Genomic DNA, 18,910 nt, shown 5'->3' with positions numbered 1-18,910 from the left:
TTAAAACATTTGCCTACCATTAAGTGATCCGCTCCCTTCTCAGGGTCTCACCTGGAGAGTTTCCAGGACACTACTGGTCTTGACTACAGGAGGAAGAGTCAAGCAGAGGCCTACCCATTCCATTCCTAGCTTGGGCAGTGGCTAGCCGGCGGAAGGCAATCTGCTACAAGTCAAAACTCACCCGCGCTGGGCAGCAGAAGCGCGGGAGAGAGTCGAGGGCGGAGGCTCAAGTTTACTGTGCCGAAGGAGGCCATGATAAACAACTTCTGTATTTTTACCAAGAAAGTTCTATGGATCCACTACCAGAACGATTGCAGATGGAGGTGGGACGTTCTGGGAGAGATGTGTCTGTGGCGTCGCTATGGGTCAGACACGACTCGACGGTATAAGGCAAGACAATTGATCTGCTTACATAAGCTTCAGGGTTCCCTCCTCCTTTCACCAAAATCGATGGTCAGATTGATCAATAATTCAATGATATTTATTGAGCACTTGTGCAGGGCACCGAGCACTTGGGTGGATATCTAAACACACCGTGGGCAGGGACCGTGCCTACCAACTCGGTTCCATTGCAGTCTCCCCAGCACTTAGTACAGTGCTCTGCACCCAGTCAGCGCTCTGTAAATACCATTGATGAATTGATTGAAAATATCCTTCTTTAGAGATGTAATTCCCCAAATACATTTTTTTAAACTTCGCTTTTAGTCACTCTGTTTGAATTAATAAAGCAGTCGGAGGAATTTTGCAAGTTGGCTGAGGAGTTGTATGTTTGTGTGTTCCCTCAGACTAAGTGATCTCCAGTTAAGCTTTGGTGTCCCTGGGAGACATCAAAGAAGAGTCAGCCAGTAACAAAAGCCAGAAAGCTATGTAGCAGAGGGGAATCGGAGAATGATTTTTGCAAATTCTAGTGACTCTCGCCTTTTTAAAATATATATCTTGGGGGGGTAGGGGGCGGAAGGGTGTGATGTCATCCTGTCTCCTCCCCTAGTGAGTGAGTAAACCTCCAGTGGAAGTGTTGCAGCCTGTCACCGGTGAGAGTAGAGTCCTACTTAAATGCAGCTGCAGCAGTGTGAAGGGATACCCACCCGCTTCACTCACGGTGTGAGTTTATGCTGGTAACCATGATATCCAGCCTGGCCTTCCTTCTTTTCTGTGGAAATATTGCACTAACCCTGGGAAATGCACAGACATTGCCAAAAGGCAAGTAGCTCTGACCATTTTATGCTTTGAAAATAACTTGCTTTAGTTAAGAACATTCGCTACCAAATGTGCCTAGAGTAAGAAGGATCTGCTTGTGGGATCGGCTGGCGGCAGTGGCAGAATTCACGCGTGGGAGAAAGTTCTTTTAAACGTTGAATGTCTTGAAAACCTCTGCAGCTTAAAGCAACAGAGTTTATGCCAAACTTGGTGCTTCAGCTGAAATGCAGAAAGGGAAGGAAAACGGCATGTTTTGTCTTTTAAGGTGAAAAAGGTGGTTTTGCATTTGAAAAGTTGCATTTTGAACGATAGTGCAGAATGGATGTGTTTATGGTGATTAGCAGAGTTGCTTTTTTTTTTCTTTCTGGGACAGAATTATCACTCTGGGAATAATGGCAGGTTTTAAGCCTGTATTCTCCTGAGTGAAAACTGGGAGCCGGGGACTCGAGGAGATTTTGCATATACCTGTAAGGGGAGGGTTAAGAAAAGCCTAGGCACAAAGATACCAAAAAAGGATTACATGCATACTAGTTTAGCTATTTCCCTCTGCTGGAGTTTGGGGAAAAAGAGTTTGCAGTTCTAAAGTGGACACTCCCTCTTTCCCATGTTCTTTCTGTCCGTTTAATGCTGGAATTTTGTTTGTTGCAAAACTGTCAGCTGTAAGAGAACATTCAAATACTGTGTTTCTGAATTGCGATACTTATGGCAGTCCCACAGCACTAAAGCAGGAGTGATCTGGTTTTAGGCATAAACGCTGCTTGCATGGCCGTTGATCTGCTGACTGTTTCCCAAGTCAGACCCGTGAACTGGAAAGGCAAAGTTTTACATTGGCAGCCCATTCCAGCGAGAGAAACGTTAGGAAAAGCAGTTACCTGGGAGCCTGCTCCCTGGCTTATGGCATAGATGTTGGAGGGAAGGAAGGGAGGGGGGGCCAGGAAGCCGGACCAGGTGCTTTCCCATGGCAGAATTGGCTGGGGATTCCTGCTCCTAAAGTAATGAGTTGGGTCGTCAGCCCGCAGGCTTTTTCCTGAATCTAAAGCAATAATCCCAGATGGTTTAGGGGGAAGATGTATTTGACAGTGCTGGATGGTGAAAACGAACATTGGAGAAAATGCTGCTGTGGTGTTCCCGGTGAACCACTTGAAGTGATGAATCAGTGGTATTTAATGAGTGCTTATGGTGTGTAGTTCACTGTATTAAGCATTTGGGAGAATAATATATCACAGAGTTGGTGGACACATTCACTGCCCACAAAGAGCTTCCACTCTGTTAACTTTTTTCCCCACACCATAGGTAAGCACATCTAATTCCTAGGGGGTCCACCGGCTCAGAAGAGCCCAGGCTTAACCTATATGTACCATTTGTTTTCTGGAAGGCTGAGCTTTTCCAATTCCCTAGTCCTGCAGAAGACTTGGTTTTACTTCCATCCTCAGTGATGGGATGATGGCCATAGTCGTCAGTTTGGGAGCGGGGGTTTCTGGTATTTGTTAAGCGCTTACTATGTGTCCAGCACTGTTCTAAGTGTAAGGTAAATACAAGATCACCAGGTTGGACACAGTCCCTGGCTCTCACTGGGTTTATCCTCTGGACTGTAAACTCCTTGTGGGTGGGTGATGTGTCTATAGTTATATTGTACTCAGTCAAATGCTTAGTACAGCACTCTGCGCAAAGTAAGCATTCAAAAAATACCACTGAATGAATGAAGGGCTTACAGTCTTAAATCGGAGGCAGGTGGATTTAATCCCAGTTTTTAAAGATGAGGAAACTGAGGCACAGAGAAGTGACTTGCCCAAGATCACGCAACAGACGAGTAGCACATCCTCTGATTTCCAGGCCCCTGCTCTGTCCCCTAGGCCACATTGCTGGTTCTGCAAACTTCTGGCAAAACCAAAGGCCGAAGTGATCATGCTGTGAAAGCTGGTTGTTATTACCTCTTGACGCATTTTTCCTCTGCTAGGAATGGTAAGAATCACAGTGGTTAAACCCGAATGGTACAGGTAAATTTATCTTGTGACGTTTGTGGCTTGCTTATGTGTTTTTAGCTGGGTTTCTTTTGGCATATGCTTTTGCCCCAACAGATTCAGCCATCACGACAGCTGCCCAACAAGAATAACTTACTGAGAAGTGCACTGTCTTCTAATGCCACTGTTTTCTCTTTGAAACTCGGAAATGCTGAAGCTGCTTTTTGTGACATCCCTGTTCTCTTTTTCTCCCGCCCTTTTGGGGGCTGTTGCAAAGTCAAGTTTGAGGAAAGGTACTTTGGAGGTTGAATATCACCTTCCTGCTGCCTTTTCTCAAAAGAAAGCCTTCCACCTAAGGATCTCCAAAATGCATAGTCTCTTTAATCAATTGGTATTTACTGAGCGCAGAGCATTGTACTAAGCACCTGGAAAGAAAATACAGCAGAGATGGTTGACACATTCCCTGCCCACAGTGGGCTTACAGTCTAGAAGGGAAGGATGGTTTCGATCCGATGTGTATCTGGAAAAACTGAGGTGGGAATATATATAGCAGCAAAGTAATCGCAAAGCTGTGTGTCTGTCTCCAAAGTCGCTTGTCCACTGAAGACTAGTTTTACAGAGATGCTGCCACAATCATTTTCCCATGGAAAATGGGATAAACTGTACCTGGCTCCCAGTAAGATTTACCTCAAAAATTTCAGTTGGGAACACTTATCGCCAAACCTCTCTGTGCCTGGCATGGGAAAAAATAAAAAGCCACAGGGTAAGGTTCAGAGAAGAGGCACATAAGGCGGAGGTTCGTTCTTAGCCAAGAGCAACAGTTCTACAGCTGCCCTTGTGTGGGTGTGTTAATATCCTTCTGAAGGCCAAAGGGATTATGGGGATTCATTAAAACCATTTTCTAGAATTTTGCATGACTGAGAAAAGAGAAAAGGTGTTCTGTTTATTCTTTTTATAAAAACAGCATTTGTTAAGTGCTTATTCTGAGCCAGGGACTGAAGTAGGCTCTGAGATAGATACAGGCTAATCAGGTTGTACGCAGTCCACGTCCCACACGGGGCTCATAGTGTTAATCCCCACTTTACAGTTGAGGTAATGGAGGCTTTTAATTGACTTACCCAAGGTCACACAATGGACGAGTAGTGGAGCTGGGATTAGAACCCAGTCCTTCTGACTCCCAGGCCTGTGCTCTATCCACTAGGCCCCCCGGCTTCTCAAAAGAGAAAAATGAAAGTCAGTTGAAGTGGAAGTTTCATTGGGCTGTTTGGAGTTCAGAAATACAGTGGCAGTCTCTGACTGTCCTGAGCAGTCACTTTGAGCAAATCATTTAACCTCTCCGAGGGGCTGTTTCTTCCCTGTGCAAGAGTGATTCCTGTTCCCCAGCCTCTCTGCATTCGACGACAGAGGGATGTTTCTACCAACACTGTGTATTGATGCTCTCCCAAGCAATTGGTACCATGCTCTGCACAGAGCAATCATAAAAAAAAAACACTGATCGATCAGTGAGTCAAAGATCTCCAGACTGAATGCCCTATCTCGTAGATTTTCAACCCAGGCTGTTTTCAACAGACTGGGGTGGTTGCTGAGTAGCAGAGGGGGCATTTATTCATCTGTTATTTAAATGCTTACTCTGTGCCAGACATTGTACTAATCACTAAATTTGTGGGTTGCTTCTGCTGCTGTGGCAGAACACTGTCACACTGGGGTAGATATAAGACAATCAGGTTGCACAACACAGTCTGTGTCCCACATGATGACGATGATGGTATTTGTTAAGCGCTTACTATTTGCCAAGCACTATTCTAAGTGCTGGGGTAGATACAAGGTTATCAGGTTATGCCACATGGGGCTTGCAGTTTAAATGCCCCTTTTTAAAGGTGAGGTGACAGAAGCACAGAGGAGTGAAGAGACTTGCGCAAGGTCACACAGCAGACAAGTGGCAGAGCTGGAATTAGAACCCAGGTCCACTGACTCCCAGGCTTGCGCTCTTTCCACTAGATCACACTGCTTCTCTCCTATGCTTACTGAGTGCTTACTTTTTGCAGAGCACTGTCCTCAGTGCTTGGAAGAGTTCAAGACAATGGAGTTGGTAAACCCGAACTCTGCCCATACAGTGTATCTACCCCAGGGCTTAGCATAGTAAGCGCTTAACAAATACCATTATTATTATTATGGAGCTTACAGTCAAGAGCGGGGAATAGACATGGAAATATATTATAGACAGAGGAAGCAGAAGAGTAAAAGGATACGGACATAAATGCTGTGGGTTTGGAGATGGGATGAGCATCCAAGTGAGTGGTGGAAGCAGGAGCCAGAGCAGCTTCTCTCCAGCTGTTTCTCAGATTCTCTCTCTTGTCACCACCATCACTATCCTGAATTAAAGGAATCATCACCTCCTGGCTGGATTAACATAAGAGCCCTTTTACCAGTCTTGCATCCAACCTCTCCCTTCTTCCATTTTGCCTAGTATATAGCTGCTCAGATCATCTTAAAGTGCTGTTTAGCCAGTCAGTCATATTTATTGAGTGCTTACTGTGTGCCGAGCACCATATTAAGCGCTTGGGAGAGTACGAACAACAATATAACAGATGCATTCCCTGTCCATAATGAGCTTACAGTCTAGAGGGGGAGACAGACATTGATATAAATAAAATTATGTTTTATGTACATAAATGTTTTGGGACTAGAAGAGGGGAATGAAGAAAGGGAGCAAATCGGGGGGCCCAGAAGAGAGTAGGGAACGAGGAAAGGAGGAGGCCTTAATCAGGTAAAACACTGTGCCCCCCCTCAAAGCCTCAAGGGGATGCCCATGTATCTCCACAATTGAGCAGAAACTTTCCAACTATTGGAGCCAAAGGTTTCTCTGTCTCTCGGTTGCCAGTCGCCATCACACTGCCTCCAGCTTTCGCTCTTTGCTCCTCCTGGGCAAACTTTCTGACTCTGAGCCTGTTTTCCATTCTCCCATCTCCGACCCCTAGCCCACATCTCTCCCAGCCAATCATTCAGTGGTATTTACTGAGCACTTACCAGTTGAGCTGATGCAATAGAGAGTAAATAGAATCCTCCTCTCAAGGAGCTTAAAGTCTAGCCAAATTCCCCTAGGAGTGGACTCCCTCCCTCATTACATTTTCAAAACCATGGCTTTCCCCTCCAAGAGAAGATAACTTCTCCAGGAGGCATTTCCTTTTGGGTGATTAATTCCTGGTGATCTTCCCTTCAGCACTTAAAGTATTTAAGCACTGAAGTGTTAAGTGCTTTCTAGGTATCAAGCACTGTTCTAAGTGCTGAGGTAGGTACAAGTTATTCAGGTTTGACACAGGCCCTGTCCCATATGGAGCTCACAGTCTGAGTAGGAGGTAGAACAGTTTTTGAATCCCCATTTTACAGTTGAGGAAACTGAGGCAGAGAGAAGTTGAGTGACTTGCCCAGGGTCACACAGCAAGCGAGTGGCAGAGAGGAATTAGACTTACAGGTCCATGCTTTTTCCCTAAGCCATGCTGCTTCTCTATATGTGCAACTCTGTATTATTCATTATTCATTCAATTGCCTGCTTTTTTAAGAAAATAATTCACTAGTACATTATTACTCTTTTATCTAGTGCATGTCTGGCCATGGTTCTTCTTGTCTTCCCCTCTAGAACGTTAGCTCCTTCGGGCCGGAACTGAGCCTTGTATCTCCTCCCACAGGATGGGGCTTGTGGAAGAATTTGGGGGAAGGGTTGGATAAGAGTGTAGGAGGAGGAGAGAAGGTGGTACTTTAGTTGAGCAAATTCAGTCATTTCCTAAAGGGAATGCTAATGAGTTTATAAATGTATTATTTGTGCAGTACTTCCATGTCCCGAGCGATTCTTGCAATGTGCTGAACTTTAAAATGAGTTCTCTTTAAGCACTCAAGTTTGCGGTTGAGTACCACAAACCAGTCTCCGGGATGCTGGGCCTCCCTCCACCCTTCCTTTGCCCCCAAAACTTTCTGGATGAAGAAAGAGAAATGGCATTATTGTTTTTGGAGGTTTTGGGTCTTCCCATCTTGCTGTGTAAATATTCTCCAACCACTCACCTCGCCGTGGTCTGGCTCCCACCCGACTGTGGAAGACTCCCAAACCTCAGCTCAAAACAGGATTTGGAGGCTGAGCAGAAGAAGAAACAATCCGTTTGTTCTAAGGCCCATATGGGAAACCGACTTGATGTTCACCAAGAATGTTTATTGAATGCCTGCGGGGCCTGTGACACCGTCTGTCTGAAGAGGATCCTAAGAATCTTCTTAATGGTCTCAGAGTAGTGTTTCATTAGCCACCTGTTTTAGCTTTAGATATTGCCTCTCTCCAGACCCCAACTCCTTGACCTTTTGGTTAATATTGCCAGAAACAGCATGGCGGAGTGGATAGAGCACGGGCCTGGGAATCATAAGGTCATGGGTTCTAATCGCGGCTCTGCCACTTGTCTGCTGTGTGACCTCGGGCAAGTCACTTAGCTTCTCTGGGTCTCAGTTACCTCATCTGTAAAACAGGGATCGAGACTGTGAGCCCCACATGGGACAGGAACCGTGTCCAACCCGATTTGCTTGAGTCCACCCAGGCACTTAGTACAGTGCCTGGCACATAGTAAGTGCTAACAAATACCATAATTATTATTATCCCCACCGTCTCATTCTTTCTTAAGTGCCAGCATCATGCTCTAGGCCCTTGGGCAATGCAGAAACAACCGGATTAAGTATCGGTTGTGGCTCCAGGAGCTTCTCCCTCAGCCCGGCCTAGAGGAATGAGCTCCAGAGACCGAGAAGTCAGAGGACCTGAGTTTTAATCCTGGCTCTGCAAGTCAATTAGCTTCTCAATACCTAGTTCCCTCATCTGCAAAATGGGGATTCGATACCTGTCCTCCCTCCTACTCAGTTTGTAAACTCTAAGTGGGACCTGATGATCTTACTGCAGCGCTTACTATAGTACTTGGTACATAGTAAACACCTAACAAATTCCACAGTCATGATTATTCCTGTAATCATTATTACAGAGCATGGGCCTGGAGTTAAAAGGACCTGGGTTCTAATCCCTGTTCCGACACTAGTCTGTTGTGTGACCCAGGGTGAGTCAGTTAACTCCTATGTGCCTCAGTTTCCTTATCTGTAAAATGAGGATTAAGACTGTGAACCCTATGTGGGACAGGGACTATGTCCAACCCTATTATCGTGTATCTACCCCAGCGTTTAGAACAGTTCTGGCATATAGTAAGTGCTTAACAAATAACACTACCACTATTATTATCATTTGTGTGCTCAAGGTTTGAGTTTGGAACAATCAAGGGCTCAGCAGTCCAGGGCAGCAAGTCAGTCATTAACAAAAGGAACAAAGGCTGGCGGGTCACACGGAGTGTTCTCCCCTCCCCGTCCTCATCATCCTCTACAAATAGTGACCAGAAACCTAATAAAGGGCTTCCAGTGGGGCTAAGCTAAATGGAAGTTGGGGGAAAGACAGGTTCTTGAGGGCTCAGAGCCCTGAGGCTTCCCCACCCCTTTCCCACAGAAGCCCTCCTTGGGGCTGCCCAGCTTCCAACCCCAGACCAGATCCCAAGGGGCCTGCCCAGAGGACCCCATATGTCCAGCTTGAAGTTCACCATCTCACCTTCCTCCTCCTATTTCTCTTTTCAGCCTGTCCCTTTCCCTCTCTCTCAGCCCTATACCCTCCTTCCATCTCTCCTCCTTCCCCTTTTCCCTAAAGAGGAAAGTACAAACGAATCAGTCAGTGGTATTTATTATGTGCTTACAATGTGCAGACCACTGTCCTAAGTGCTTTGGAGTGTAGAATGCAAGATAATTAGCAGACACACTCCCTGCCCATAATGAGCTTATGGTCTAGAGACAAGTTTATAAAGGGGAGTATCAATCTTTTTTTATTTTCATATTTGTTAAACGTTTATTATGTGCCAGGCACTTTTCTAAGTGCTGTGGTAGATAAAAGCTAATCAGGTTGGACAGCATAACTGTCCCACATGGGGCTCACAATCTTAATTCCCAAGTAATATTAAAAAAAAATAAATAAAGTCATTTCATATATTTGTCCCATATCCCTGATATAGATGTTTGAATGATTCAGAGGTGACCCTGACAAGCTGGTGACCTCCCCTTCCCCTCCCCGCACTGCTGTGCTAAACTCCACGAGTAGCCTCTCTTTGTGACCATTTTATGATCATGTTCTTCTTATTTGCTCCAAAAATCCTTTTAAGAGCTTTGTACCAAGGCAGGGTTTTCAAATTTTCCCAGCTACACTTCTAATCATATATTTTTCCAAAATCTTCTCAACGGTTTAACTGATTTCTAGGCTATTGTCTCTAGGATGTTTAATTTCCCTCAATTTTATAGGGAGATCAGTGGGAGTTAGGGAGAGACGATTTTCTTGCTAAGAATGATGTGATGAATTAAGGCAGTACATGGTAGAAAGGATTAGGAGAATGAACGGCTTTAGGGTCAACTCTGGGTCAGATCAGCATCACACATCTGCGACTCAGTGGCCTTGGAATATTTGGAAAGACGAAAGAATGTTGGAAAAGTTATGGTGACGACCATTGGGAAGGGAATGGGGTACCTTGGCTCTGAGAATGTCAGTCAGTGGTATTTACCGAATACTTACTATGTGCAGGACACAGTACTCAGTGCTTATACTGAGGATTGATTGGAAAAGTTTGGGCCCTACAGTCTAGAAAGTCACAGGCCAAGTTGGGGCAGGAGGTGATTGAAGCCTGCTGAACCCTGTAGAATGTGGATAGGGAGAGCACGGAATTGTGATTCAGCAGTTTCCACAACAGCAGGATCAGGTGGCCAGGTTTGAGCTGGAAGGGCTAAGGTTTAAAATGAACCAAATGAACACTCCGTTTCATGGGCAGGAATCATGGAAGTGGTACAGGCTGAACTATCAGTATGTTGGATGAATTCATGGATGGAAAATTCAGATTTTCTTAGGGAAAGTTGGAGATGACAAATGGTTCATCCCTAGCCATCAAGCAATCAGTTGTATTGATTCATTCATTCAAACGTATTTATTGAGCACTTACTGTGTGCAGAGCACTGTTCTAAGCACTTGGAAAGTACAGTCCATGTGGAGCGCTTGGTGGCAAGACCCCGAGCTTGGGAGTCAGAGGACTCGGGTTCTAATCCTGCCTCCGCCACTTGTCAACTGTGTGACTTTGGGCAAGTCACTTAACTTCTCTGTGTCTCAGCTACCTCATCTGTAAAATAGGGATTAAGATTCTGAGCCCCACGTGGGACAACCTGATTACCTTGTATCTACCCCAGTGCTCAGAATAGTGCTTGGCACTTAATAAGTGCTTAACAAATATCTTCATCATTATTATTATTATTATTATTATTATTGCTAAGTGCTTGGGAGAGTACAATATAAAAGAATTGGTCGATGACGTTCCCTGCCCACAATGAGTTTTCATTCTACGGGGGGAGATAGACATTAATATAAATAAATTACAGAGCTGTACGTACATGCTATGAATTAAAGGTGCAAATCCAGGGAACAAGGGTGATGCCAAAGGCAGTGGGAGAAGATGAAATGAAGGGCTTATTAAAACTGCCTTCCCTGACTAACTCCATGTCCTTTTAGTTCAGGAGTGCAAAACCCCATTTACTCCTTAAGTCCATGCTAAGAGACATAATACTGGGTTGTTTGGACCACTCTCTGACTCAAGTCAAGCTTCATCCTGTGTATAACAGTTCAAGTATGTGCTTTTTTTCTTTTTTCTTTCAAGCGTAAATTTATAATGAAAGCTCTCTGGCAAATGAAAGGAGAAAACATAAAGGAAAAGTTGGGCATTTGCTAAAAATGGAACTTGAATATGTCATACTAAACTGGAAAAAAGCTCTTTAAGTGTTGAAAATGACTAAGATGAATATGGAATGGCAATTTAAAAAAAATAATTTTCTTATTTCAAAATCAATGAATGCTAGAAAATGGGCTTGGAAGCTGAGTCACAATCTTAGAAGCTGAGTCATTAGAGACCTGATAGGTTGTGAATCTTCTCAGTCACATTTTTCTGGGTTTTGCCTTTCCCATTACTCCTTCCACATGAAAGTCATTTCTAGAATGACTATTGTGCCGGGAGTGGGGGGGACCTTGACTGCCAGTAAACCAATCAATCCCTGAGAGACTTAGTCTATCATCACGGGCTTATCTTTGTGGTAATGATCATGTAGGGAATCGCACCTAGGGAAGCCCAGCATTGCCTAGTGGAGAGAGTACAGGCCTGGAAGTCAGAAGGACCCAAGTTCTATTCCTGGCTCTGCCACTTGTCTGCTCTGTGACCTTGGGCAAGTCACTTCACTTCTCTGGGCCTCAGGTCCCTCATTTATATAATGGGACTTAAGGCTGAGCTCCATGTGGGACATGGATGGTACCCAACGTGATTAACTTGTGAACACCCCAGAGGGTAGTACAGTGTCTGGCATGTAGTAAGCGTTTAACAAATACCATTTTAAAAAAAAATGAGGACACTGGAATTCATTATGGACAGGGAACGTATTTACTAATTCTGTTATACTCTCCCAACTGCTTAGTATTCATTCAATCGTATTTATTGAACACTTACTGTGTGCAGAGCACTGTTCTAAGCACTTGGAAAGTACAATTCAGCAACAAATAGAGACAATCCCTGGACACAATGGGCTCTGCATGTCGTATAAGCGCTCAGTTAATACCATTGATTGACTGGGAGAAAAAAAGGAAAAGAAATCCATGTAGAGCAACATGAGCCCAGTATACTTAAAATATTGGAGAAGGCAAATGATTTACTATCTTTGTGAGGACATTTAGTTGTAAAACTGGAATTCAGGAGACCAGAGATTTGGGGGAATCTGTTCAACTGCACTTAGGGACTGATTGGATTGGTTATTGAAACAATAAATCAGATGGTAAGCCTTTTTCCTAGCTTTGTGTTCCATAATTGAGAACACATTGAGAAGCAGCGTGGCTCAGTGGAAAGAGCCCGGGCTTGGGAGTCAGTGGTCATGGGTTCGAATACCGGCTCTGCCACTTGTCAGCTGTGTGACTGTAGGAAAGTCACTTAACTTCTCTGTGCTTCAGTTCCCTCATCTGTAAAATGGGGATTAAGACTCTGAGGTTCACGTGGGACAACCTGATTACCCTGTAACTACCCCAGTGCTTAGAACAGTGCTCTGCACATAGTAAGCACTTAACAAATACCAACATGATTATTATTATTATTATTATAATGACTAGTTACAGAGTCTGGTGAGGATTCCTCATTGCAGGGGTCAGGAATATGCCCGTTTATTGTTGCATTGTACTCTCCCAAGTGCTTAGTACAGTGCTCTACACACAGTGAGCACTCAATAAATATGATTGAATGAATGAATGAGTGAATGGTTGCCAAGAGTCCTGACTAAATGGGATTGATTCTCCCTGATTACATTGCCTTCTCTGATTTTCCAGGGTAGGTCTGAAGGAGGACACAGAAGATTGTCCTGCTGTTAAACAGCACAAGCTGTGCCTCACCATGGGTGTGGTGGGAGGTGTGTGTGTGTTTGGGAGAGTTGAGGGGGAAGGTGGGTTATTGAGTTGGGGTTACCCGGATTCTCCAACCTGATATTTGGCCATTGCGAGTTCTGTGGGCACTCAGCATGGAACAGAGAAAAGCATTTTGGGAATCTCCAACCAAAGAAAACTTCCCTCTTGAGCAAAGAAGCAAGGCAGAATAAGTTACAAATCAAGAAAGAAGGTTGCTTTCTCCCCGGTATTGGGGGAAAGTCTCTTGAAGCCCTTTCTCCAAGAACTGTATTTTCTAGTAAAGAAACTTTTGCCCATTGGCTTTTTCTGCATCACATTTCATGGGATAAGCATGGCTAAAAGGGAGAGGAAGACAGAGACACCATAAACGGGAGTGTGCATGAATGCAGGAATCTTTTTTCTCTGAGTGCAACAGATTGTACCTTTGGAGACCGGACTCCAGAGAAGTTGCCAAAATATTGCCGGCAGAGAGCACTGGAACGCAGTTGTATTAGAATTCTGCAGGCAGGGAAGTTCGGGTCAAATTTTCCTTATCCTTTCACTTTCCCAGATGGAGCTAGAATGTCTCCAGCCAATAAATTTCAGAACCTGGCATTAAATGACCAGAGGAACGCTCCCTCCTCTCCTCCCTCCACCCTTCGAACTCTCTCCTTTTTTTCACCCTCTCTCAAATCTTTCCCATAATCTCATTTTTTCCTGGATTTTCCTGGTTGTTGTGTTGAATTAGCACTGCAAGGGATACAATTTTCTTTCCTAACTTGCCTGTCCTTAAAACATCTAGCTAAATAGCTCAGATTTGTTTGACCACATGGAAATTATCTAATTATGCAAGGCACCAGGATCTTGAAAAAGGAGTACTTAACAGGGGCATTTTAATTTCCTTTAGACTTCCTCCTATGAGATAGGGAATTTTAGTGGCTTCAGTTGGGCAATCTGAGATCTAGCCTTGGCCCTGACCCTGCTTGCTTCCCCCAGAAGCCTGAGTGATTTACTTTACCTGACCTGACTCACGGTCGTGAGCTAAGTTGCAAGACAAGCGGAATAATTACTGTTGGGATGTTAGTGGTAGAACATGGGCCTGGGAATCAGAAGGATCTGCGTTCTAATTCTGGCTCTGCCACATGTTTGCTGTGTGACTGTGGGCAAGTCCCTTAACTTCTCTCTGCCTCAGTGACCTCATCTATAAAATAGGGATTAAGAGTGTGAGGCCCATGTGGGACAGGGACTCTGTCCACTCTGATTAACTTGTATCTACCCCAGCACTTAGAACAGGGCTTGGCACATAGTAAGTCTCTAACAAGTACCATAATTATTATTATTATCCCCACAGCCAAGTCAGGTACAGAAGTGTGCTATATAACTCAACCTGAGCACCCTCCCTGCCCCCTTGGGAGTGGCCTGGGGCATGTTGACAGCTGCCCTCCCTCCCATCCTCTTGATGGTAAATTCCTTGAGAGCAGGGATTGTGTCTCTTAATTGCAGGGCTTTACCCAAAATACACTCAGTAAATGCTACAATCAGTGTTAATTTTTTACGGTATTTGTTAAGTGCTTACTATGTGCCAGACACTTTACTGAGCACTGGGGCTAATCCAGTTGGACACAATCCCTGTCCCACAAAGCGTTCACAGTCTTAATCCCCATTTTACATGAGGTAACTGAGGCACAGAGAAGTCAAGTGACTTGCCTAGATCAAACAGCAGACAAGTGGACCAGAGGGAGAACTTGGGCAAGGGCTCCAAAGTGACAATGAAGAGACTGAGGTATAGTAAGAAGATCAGCATTAGAGGCATCAAGGTTGTGGGTTGTTGTAGTAGAAAATTAGGGTAAGGAGTGAGTGGAAAAGCTGATTGCCTTCAAGTTAGTGGTAAGTTCTTTTTTGATGCAGGAGGGATGGGCAGCCATTGGAGGCTTTTGAGGAGTGGACTGAATCTTTAAGAAAAACAATCTGGGTAGCAAAATGACATATGGACTGGAGAGGGGAGAGACAGGAGACAGGGAGATCAGTGATAAGGCTGATGCAGGAGTTAAGGTGGGATATGACAAGTGTTTGGATCACCTTGGAAGCAGTTTAGATCGTGAGGAAGGGGCGGGTTCTAGAGATGTTGTGAAGGTAGGACTGACAGGATTTGGTGACAGATGGAATACGCAGGTGGAACGAGAGAGAAGAGACAAGGATTATACTAAAGTTACGGGCTTGTGAGATGGGATAGTAGTGTCATCTGTACTGATGAGAAAGTTGGTGGGAGGGCAGGGATTGGGTGGGCGGATGAGTTAAATTTGAGATGAGGCAACCAAGTAGAGATCTCCTGAAGGCAGGAGGAAATGTGAAGCTGAAGGGAAGGAGAGAGGACAGAGTTGCAGATTTGGGATTCATCCATTTAGCCATAGGAGCCAATAAATCCTCCAAGGGAGTTAGTGTGGATGGAAAATAGAAGGGGAACCAGGAATGAGCCTTGAGGAATCCCACATTTGTGGGCGGGAGGCAGAAGAGGAGCCCGCAAAAGAAGAGAGGTGAATTGCCCAAGGAAGGACCCACCGTGACAGCTCACTGACCTGAAGGGAGATTTGAGGAGTAGGTTGAAAGAGTGATGAGGTGGGATGAAATCACAAGGGATTTTTATTATTTTGAGGCTATAGAAATTGTGATGCTTTGATACTCGGCTTGGTAATGCAACAGGAGGCCAAGTAACTTGAGAAGAAAAACTAAATATGATATTGACCAGAAGCAGTCCTGCTGACCTGAGAATAATGAACCATTAATGTGTCAATTAATTTGACAGTTCACCCTAATCATCGTGAACATTTATCGAGTGCCTACATGGTGTGAAGGCCTATAATCACTGGGGAAAGAGACAGAGATGAAAACACAGGCCTAGTCAGCACGAGGCTCAAGGTCGAAATAATTTCTGCTTGGTTGGAGGAGGGTGGGAAAAGGGGAAATATGGATCTTGGTGTCCATGCCACTCTAGGCTGAACCATCCCTGGTCCCAACTGAATCAGCTTTCGTAGCATTGTTAATGTGGAGGCGGCAGCACTTTCTCTTTGTAAATTCCCTCTAGATTGTAAGCTCTTTGTGGGCACGGAACGTGCCTAATAACTATGTTAGATTGTACTCTCCCACCCACTCAGTACAGGGCTCTTTACACCGTAAGCACTCAATAAATATGGTTGATGGATTGAAGCAGGCAGAGCAAGGGACGTACCGGCCTTCAGACTGCAGACCCTGGAATCCCAGGGGATTAGAAACTCAGTGCTGCTTAGAATAACATCTCTCATTTATTTTGTTTGTTGTGTTTGCAAGCTGCCTTCCACCAAACTTGACCCATTTATCAAAGAGGAAATGGAGGCAGAGAGTGATGGATCTGTGTGAGGCTCATAGGATGGTTCCCGATGGCCCTGGTAGAAAATGTAGGTGACCTCACAGGCATTACATCCTGTGAGTAGTGTAACCTAATGGTGTCATGTTAGTAGTAATGGTATTTATTAAGCACTTAGACGTACAGAGAACTGTCCTAAGCCCTTGGATATTATAAGTGTCATTTCCCAGAATTGATTCCTGGAGAGTTTCTGCATGGGGATCTTTAATTCCCTCACCTGCCCCAGAAGAATTGTATTTCCTTCCTGGGCCCTGCTGAACATGGATGCCACTTCCAAGCCATGGAAATCAGAGGCAGAGGGAAACTGGGCACTAAAAATTGTAAAAAAAAAAAAAATAGGACACAAAGGTGCCTGGAGCCCTTTGCGTACCACACAGGATCAGATAACCTGAAACCAGACCATTAGCCAACCGAGAGATCCATGTTGGAATGAAGCATGTTCAGATTTTGCCTGAAGTCACATGCTGACAGCGTGTTTAATGCCACACTTCACTCTACTGATATTTACTGAGCAAACCTGCAAGTAGTGTACCCAATAGGTAAAGGAGAATTATTTCCCAAAGGACTGAAACTCTTGGCCTGAAATAAGCTTGAACTTTCTCCTTACAAGGGCACCTCTTTGTGCTGAAGACAGAGGGTAGTTCTCCAGCTAGGCTTCCAGACTCATCATGTTTCAGAATAACAGGCACTCTCTTTTATAGTCCCCCAGATTTGTCAGCTGAGTTACATTATGTAACACTTGCTCTTAACCAGGGATTAAACTTCAGCATCTGTTTTCACTTATGTCAGAAAATGAAGACAAAAACTGGTGTTTTCCACAGTCGTCATAACCCATGCTCAAATGTCAACTCCAAGGTTTTTGTGGTCTCCCAGAAACAGCCATCTCCAACTTTCCTTGTAAGAAGATGACAGCTGGCAAAGAGGTCATTAAAGTAAAATGTTGAGTAAATGTCCTGAAAGTTCGATTAGCCCATAATTAAAAGAGAAATTAAAGGATCAGCACCAGTAAGCGAAATGTGCTGAAAGCAATTTCTGGGGACTTTCCTTCAACTGCAAAAGGGTTCGTAGGTTCCTGTGTTTAAAAACAAAACAGAAGAAAAAAAAAAACCTCAGGCAAGCATTTTCCAAAATGTATTTGTCATGTTGATTTATTGGAACTGAATTTGAGCAAGCGAGTGGGCAGCTTCCTCTCTCGGCCGTATGATGCTATCCCCTAGAGACTTGGATTAGACTGTAATCGACTGAGGAAAGGAAAATCTATCTGTTGTCAGCTGTGTTGGACAAAGGACAGGTTGAACAGTGCCTGTTAGGATGGTAGGATACGCCTTTAGATGCTGGGGGAGAGGCAGTAAAAATCAGGAAACACTGCAACACAGGGCAAGAGGGCAGAGAACAGCAGCACAAGATGAAAAGAGATACAGGTCTGTATGAAAGAGATTCCCCTGTAGATCGTTAAGGCCTATAAATAAGTCACTTGTGGTTCAATAAAACATGCGGTTAGTGGTTTGTAGTCCAGAGAAGACACACAGTCGGACTCAGGGCAAATGCACCCTGTTTCCACGGTCCTTTGGATATATCGAGGTTGAAGGTCTGGGTGTAGAAAGTCTTGAGAGGTCAGTGGAATTTTCAAATACTAAGCACTGGGCTAATTAGTTGGACATGGTCCGTGTCCCACGTGATGCTCATGGTAAAAATCCCCATTTTACAGACAAGGAAACAGACACAGAGAAGTTGAGACCTGCTCAGGGTCTCGTGGCAGAGCCGACTTTAGAACCCAGGTCTTTCTGATTCCCAGGCCTGTGCTCTTTCCACAAGGCCTCGCTGATTCTCTTCCCGAGTCCAGGAGCAGCAGTCATTCAATCAGTGTCCATGTCCCACGTGGGGCTCACAGTCTAAGGAGGGAGAACAGGTATCTCCATTTTACAGTTGGGGAAACTAGGCCCAGTGAAGTGACTTGCCCAAAGCCACAAAGCAAAGAGCACGAGTCTGGGAGTCAGAGGTACCTGGATTCTAATCCCGACTCCGCCGATTGTCTGCTGTGTGACTTTGGCAAGTCACTTCTCTTCTCTATGCCTTGGTTATCATCAAGTGCCATCAAGTCATTTCCGATTCATAGAGACTCTGTGGATATATTTTCTTCAGAATGTCCTGTCTTCTGCCATAATCCGTGACCTTGCTAGTGGTTCTTCCGCTATCGTTATCCTCTATCCATCTAGCTGCTGGTCTGCCTCTTCCAGGTTTTCCCTGGACTTTTCCAAGCATTAAGTGTCTTCTGCAGAGAATGAATCCTCCTAATTATGTGTCCAAAATACGCTAATTTAAGTCGAGTAATTTGACCATCCAAAGACCACTTTGGCTTAGTTTGCTCCAAAATCCATTTGCTTGTTTTTCGGGCAGTCCCAGGTATTTGCAAAATCCTTCTCCAAGAAGAGTTACCTCATCTTTAAAACGGGAATTGAGTGTGAGCCCCCTGTGGGACAAGGACTGTGTCCAACCTGATTAACTTCTATCTACCATGGCACTTAAAACAGTGGTTGGCAATAGTAAGTACTTAGTAAGTACCGTAATTATTGTTAATTATTATTATCATTCCATTTCTACTGGGAACAAGGACACTGGCTATGGGGAACAACATGGGAGCATCAACATCAGGGAAGAAGGAAAGCAGGCTCACTGCCTCCCTTAGTTGTCTGAGCAGTGTGTGTGTTTGCATGTGTGAGGGCGGGAGTGTATGTTTCTGTGAGGCTGGGTGTGTATTGTGTGCGTGAGCTCTGTGTGACAGCTTTGTTTCTTCCTCTCTCACTTTCTTGCCCATTTTCTCCCCAATCTCATTCATTAACACCACTTTGCTCC

The 18,910-nt window shown here is 44.6% G+C and overlaps 1 protein-coding gene across 33 annotated transcripts in view; it reads left to right on the top strand.

The window, feature by feature from the left end:
* The first annotated feature begins 1,029 nt into the window (after positions 1–1,029).
* The window catches only part of LOC100089593 (ABI family member 3 binding protein), a 169,579-nt gene continuing 151,698 nt past the window's right edge, over positions 1,030–18,910 (top strand). For 32 of the 33 annotated variants that reach the window (XM_029082721.2, XM_029082733.2, XM_029082720.2 and 29 more), the window contains exon 1: positions 1,030–1,200. In XM_029082721.2, coding sequence (XP_028938554.1) covers positions 1,110–1,200 — 91 coding nt within the window. In that variant the 5' untranslated portion in view covers positions 1,030–1,109. The remainder of the gene's footprint in view (positions 1,201–18,910) is intronic. The other variant, XM_029082734.2, reaches the window with a different exon arrangement.

This window comes from Ornithorhynchus anatinus, chromosome 17, assembly GCF_004115215.2.
Source record: "Ornithorhynchus anatinus isolate Pmale09 chromosome 17, mOrnAna1.pri.v4, whole genome shotgun sequence".
NCBI lineage: Eukaryota > Metazoa > Chordata > Mammalia > Monotremata > Ornithorhynchidae > Ornithorhynchus > Ornithorhynchus anatinus.
The sequence above is the reverse complement of the archived record's forward strand: the minus strand, read 5'-3'. Positions and strand labels throughout refer to the sequence as shown.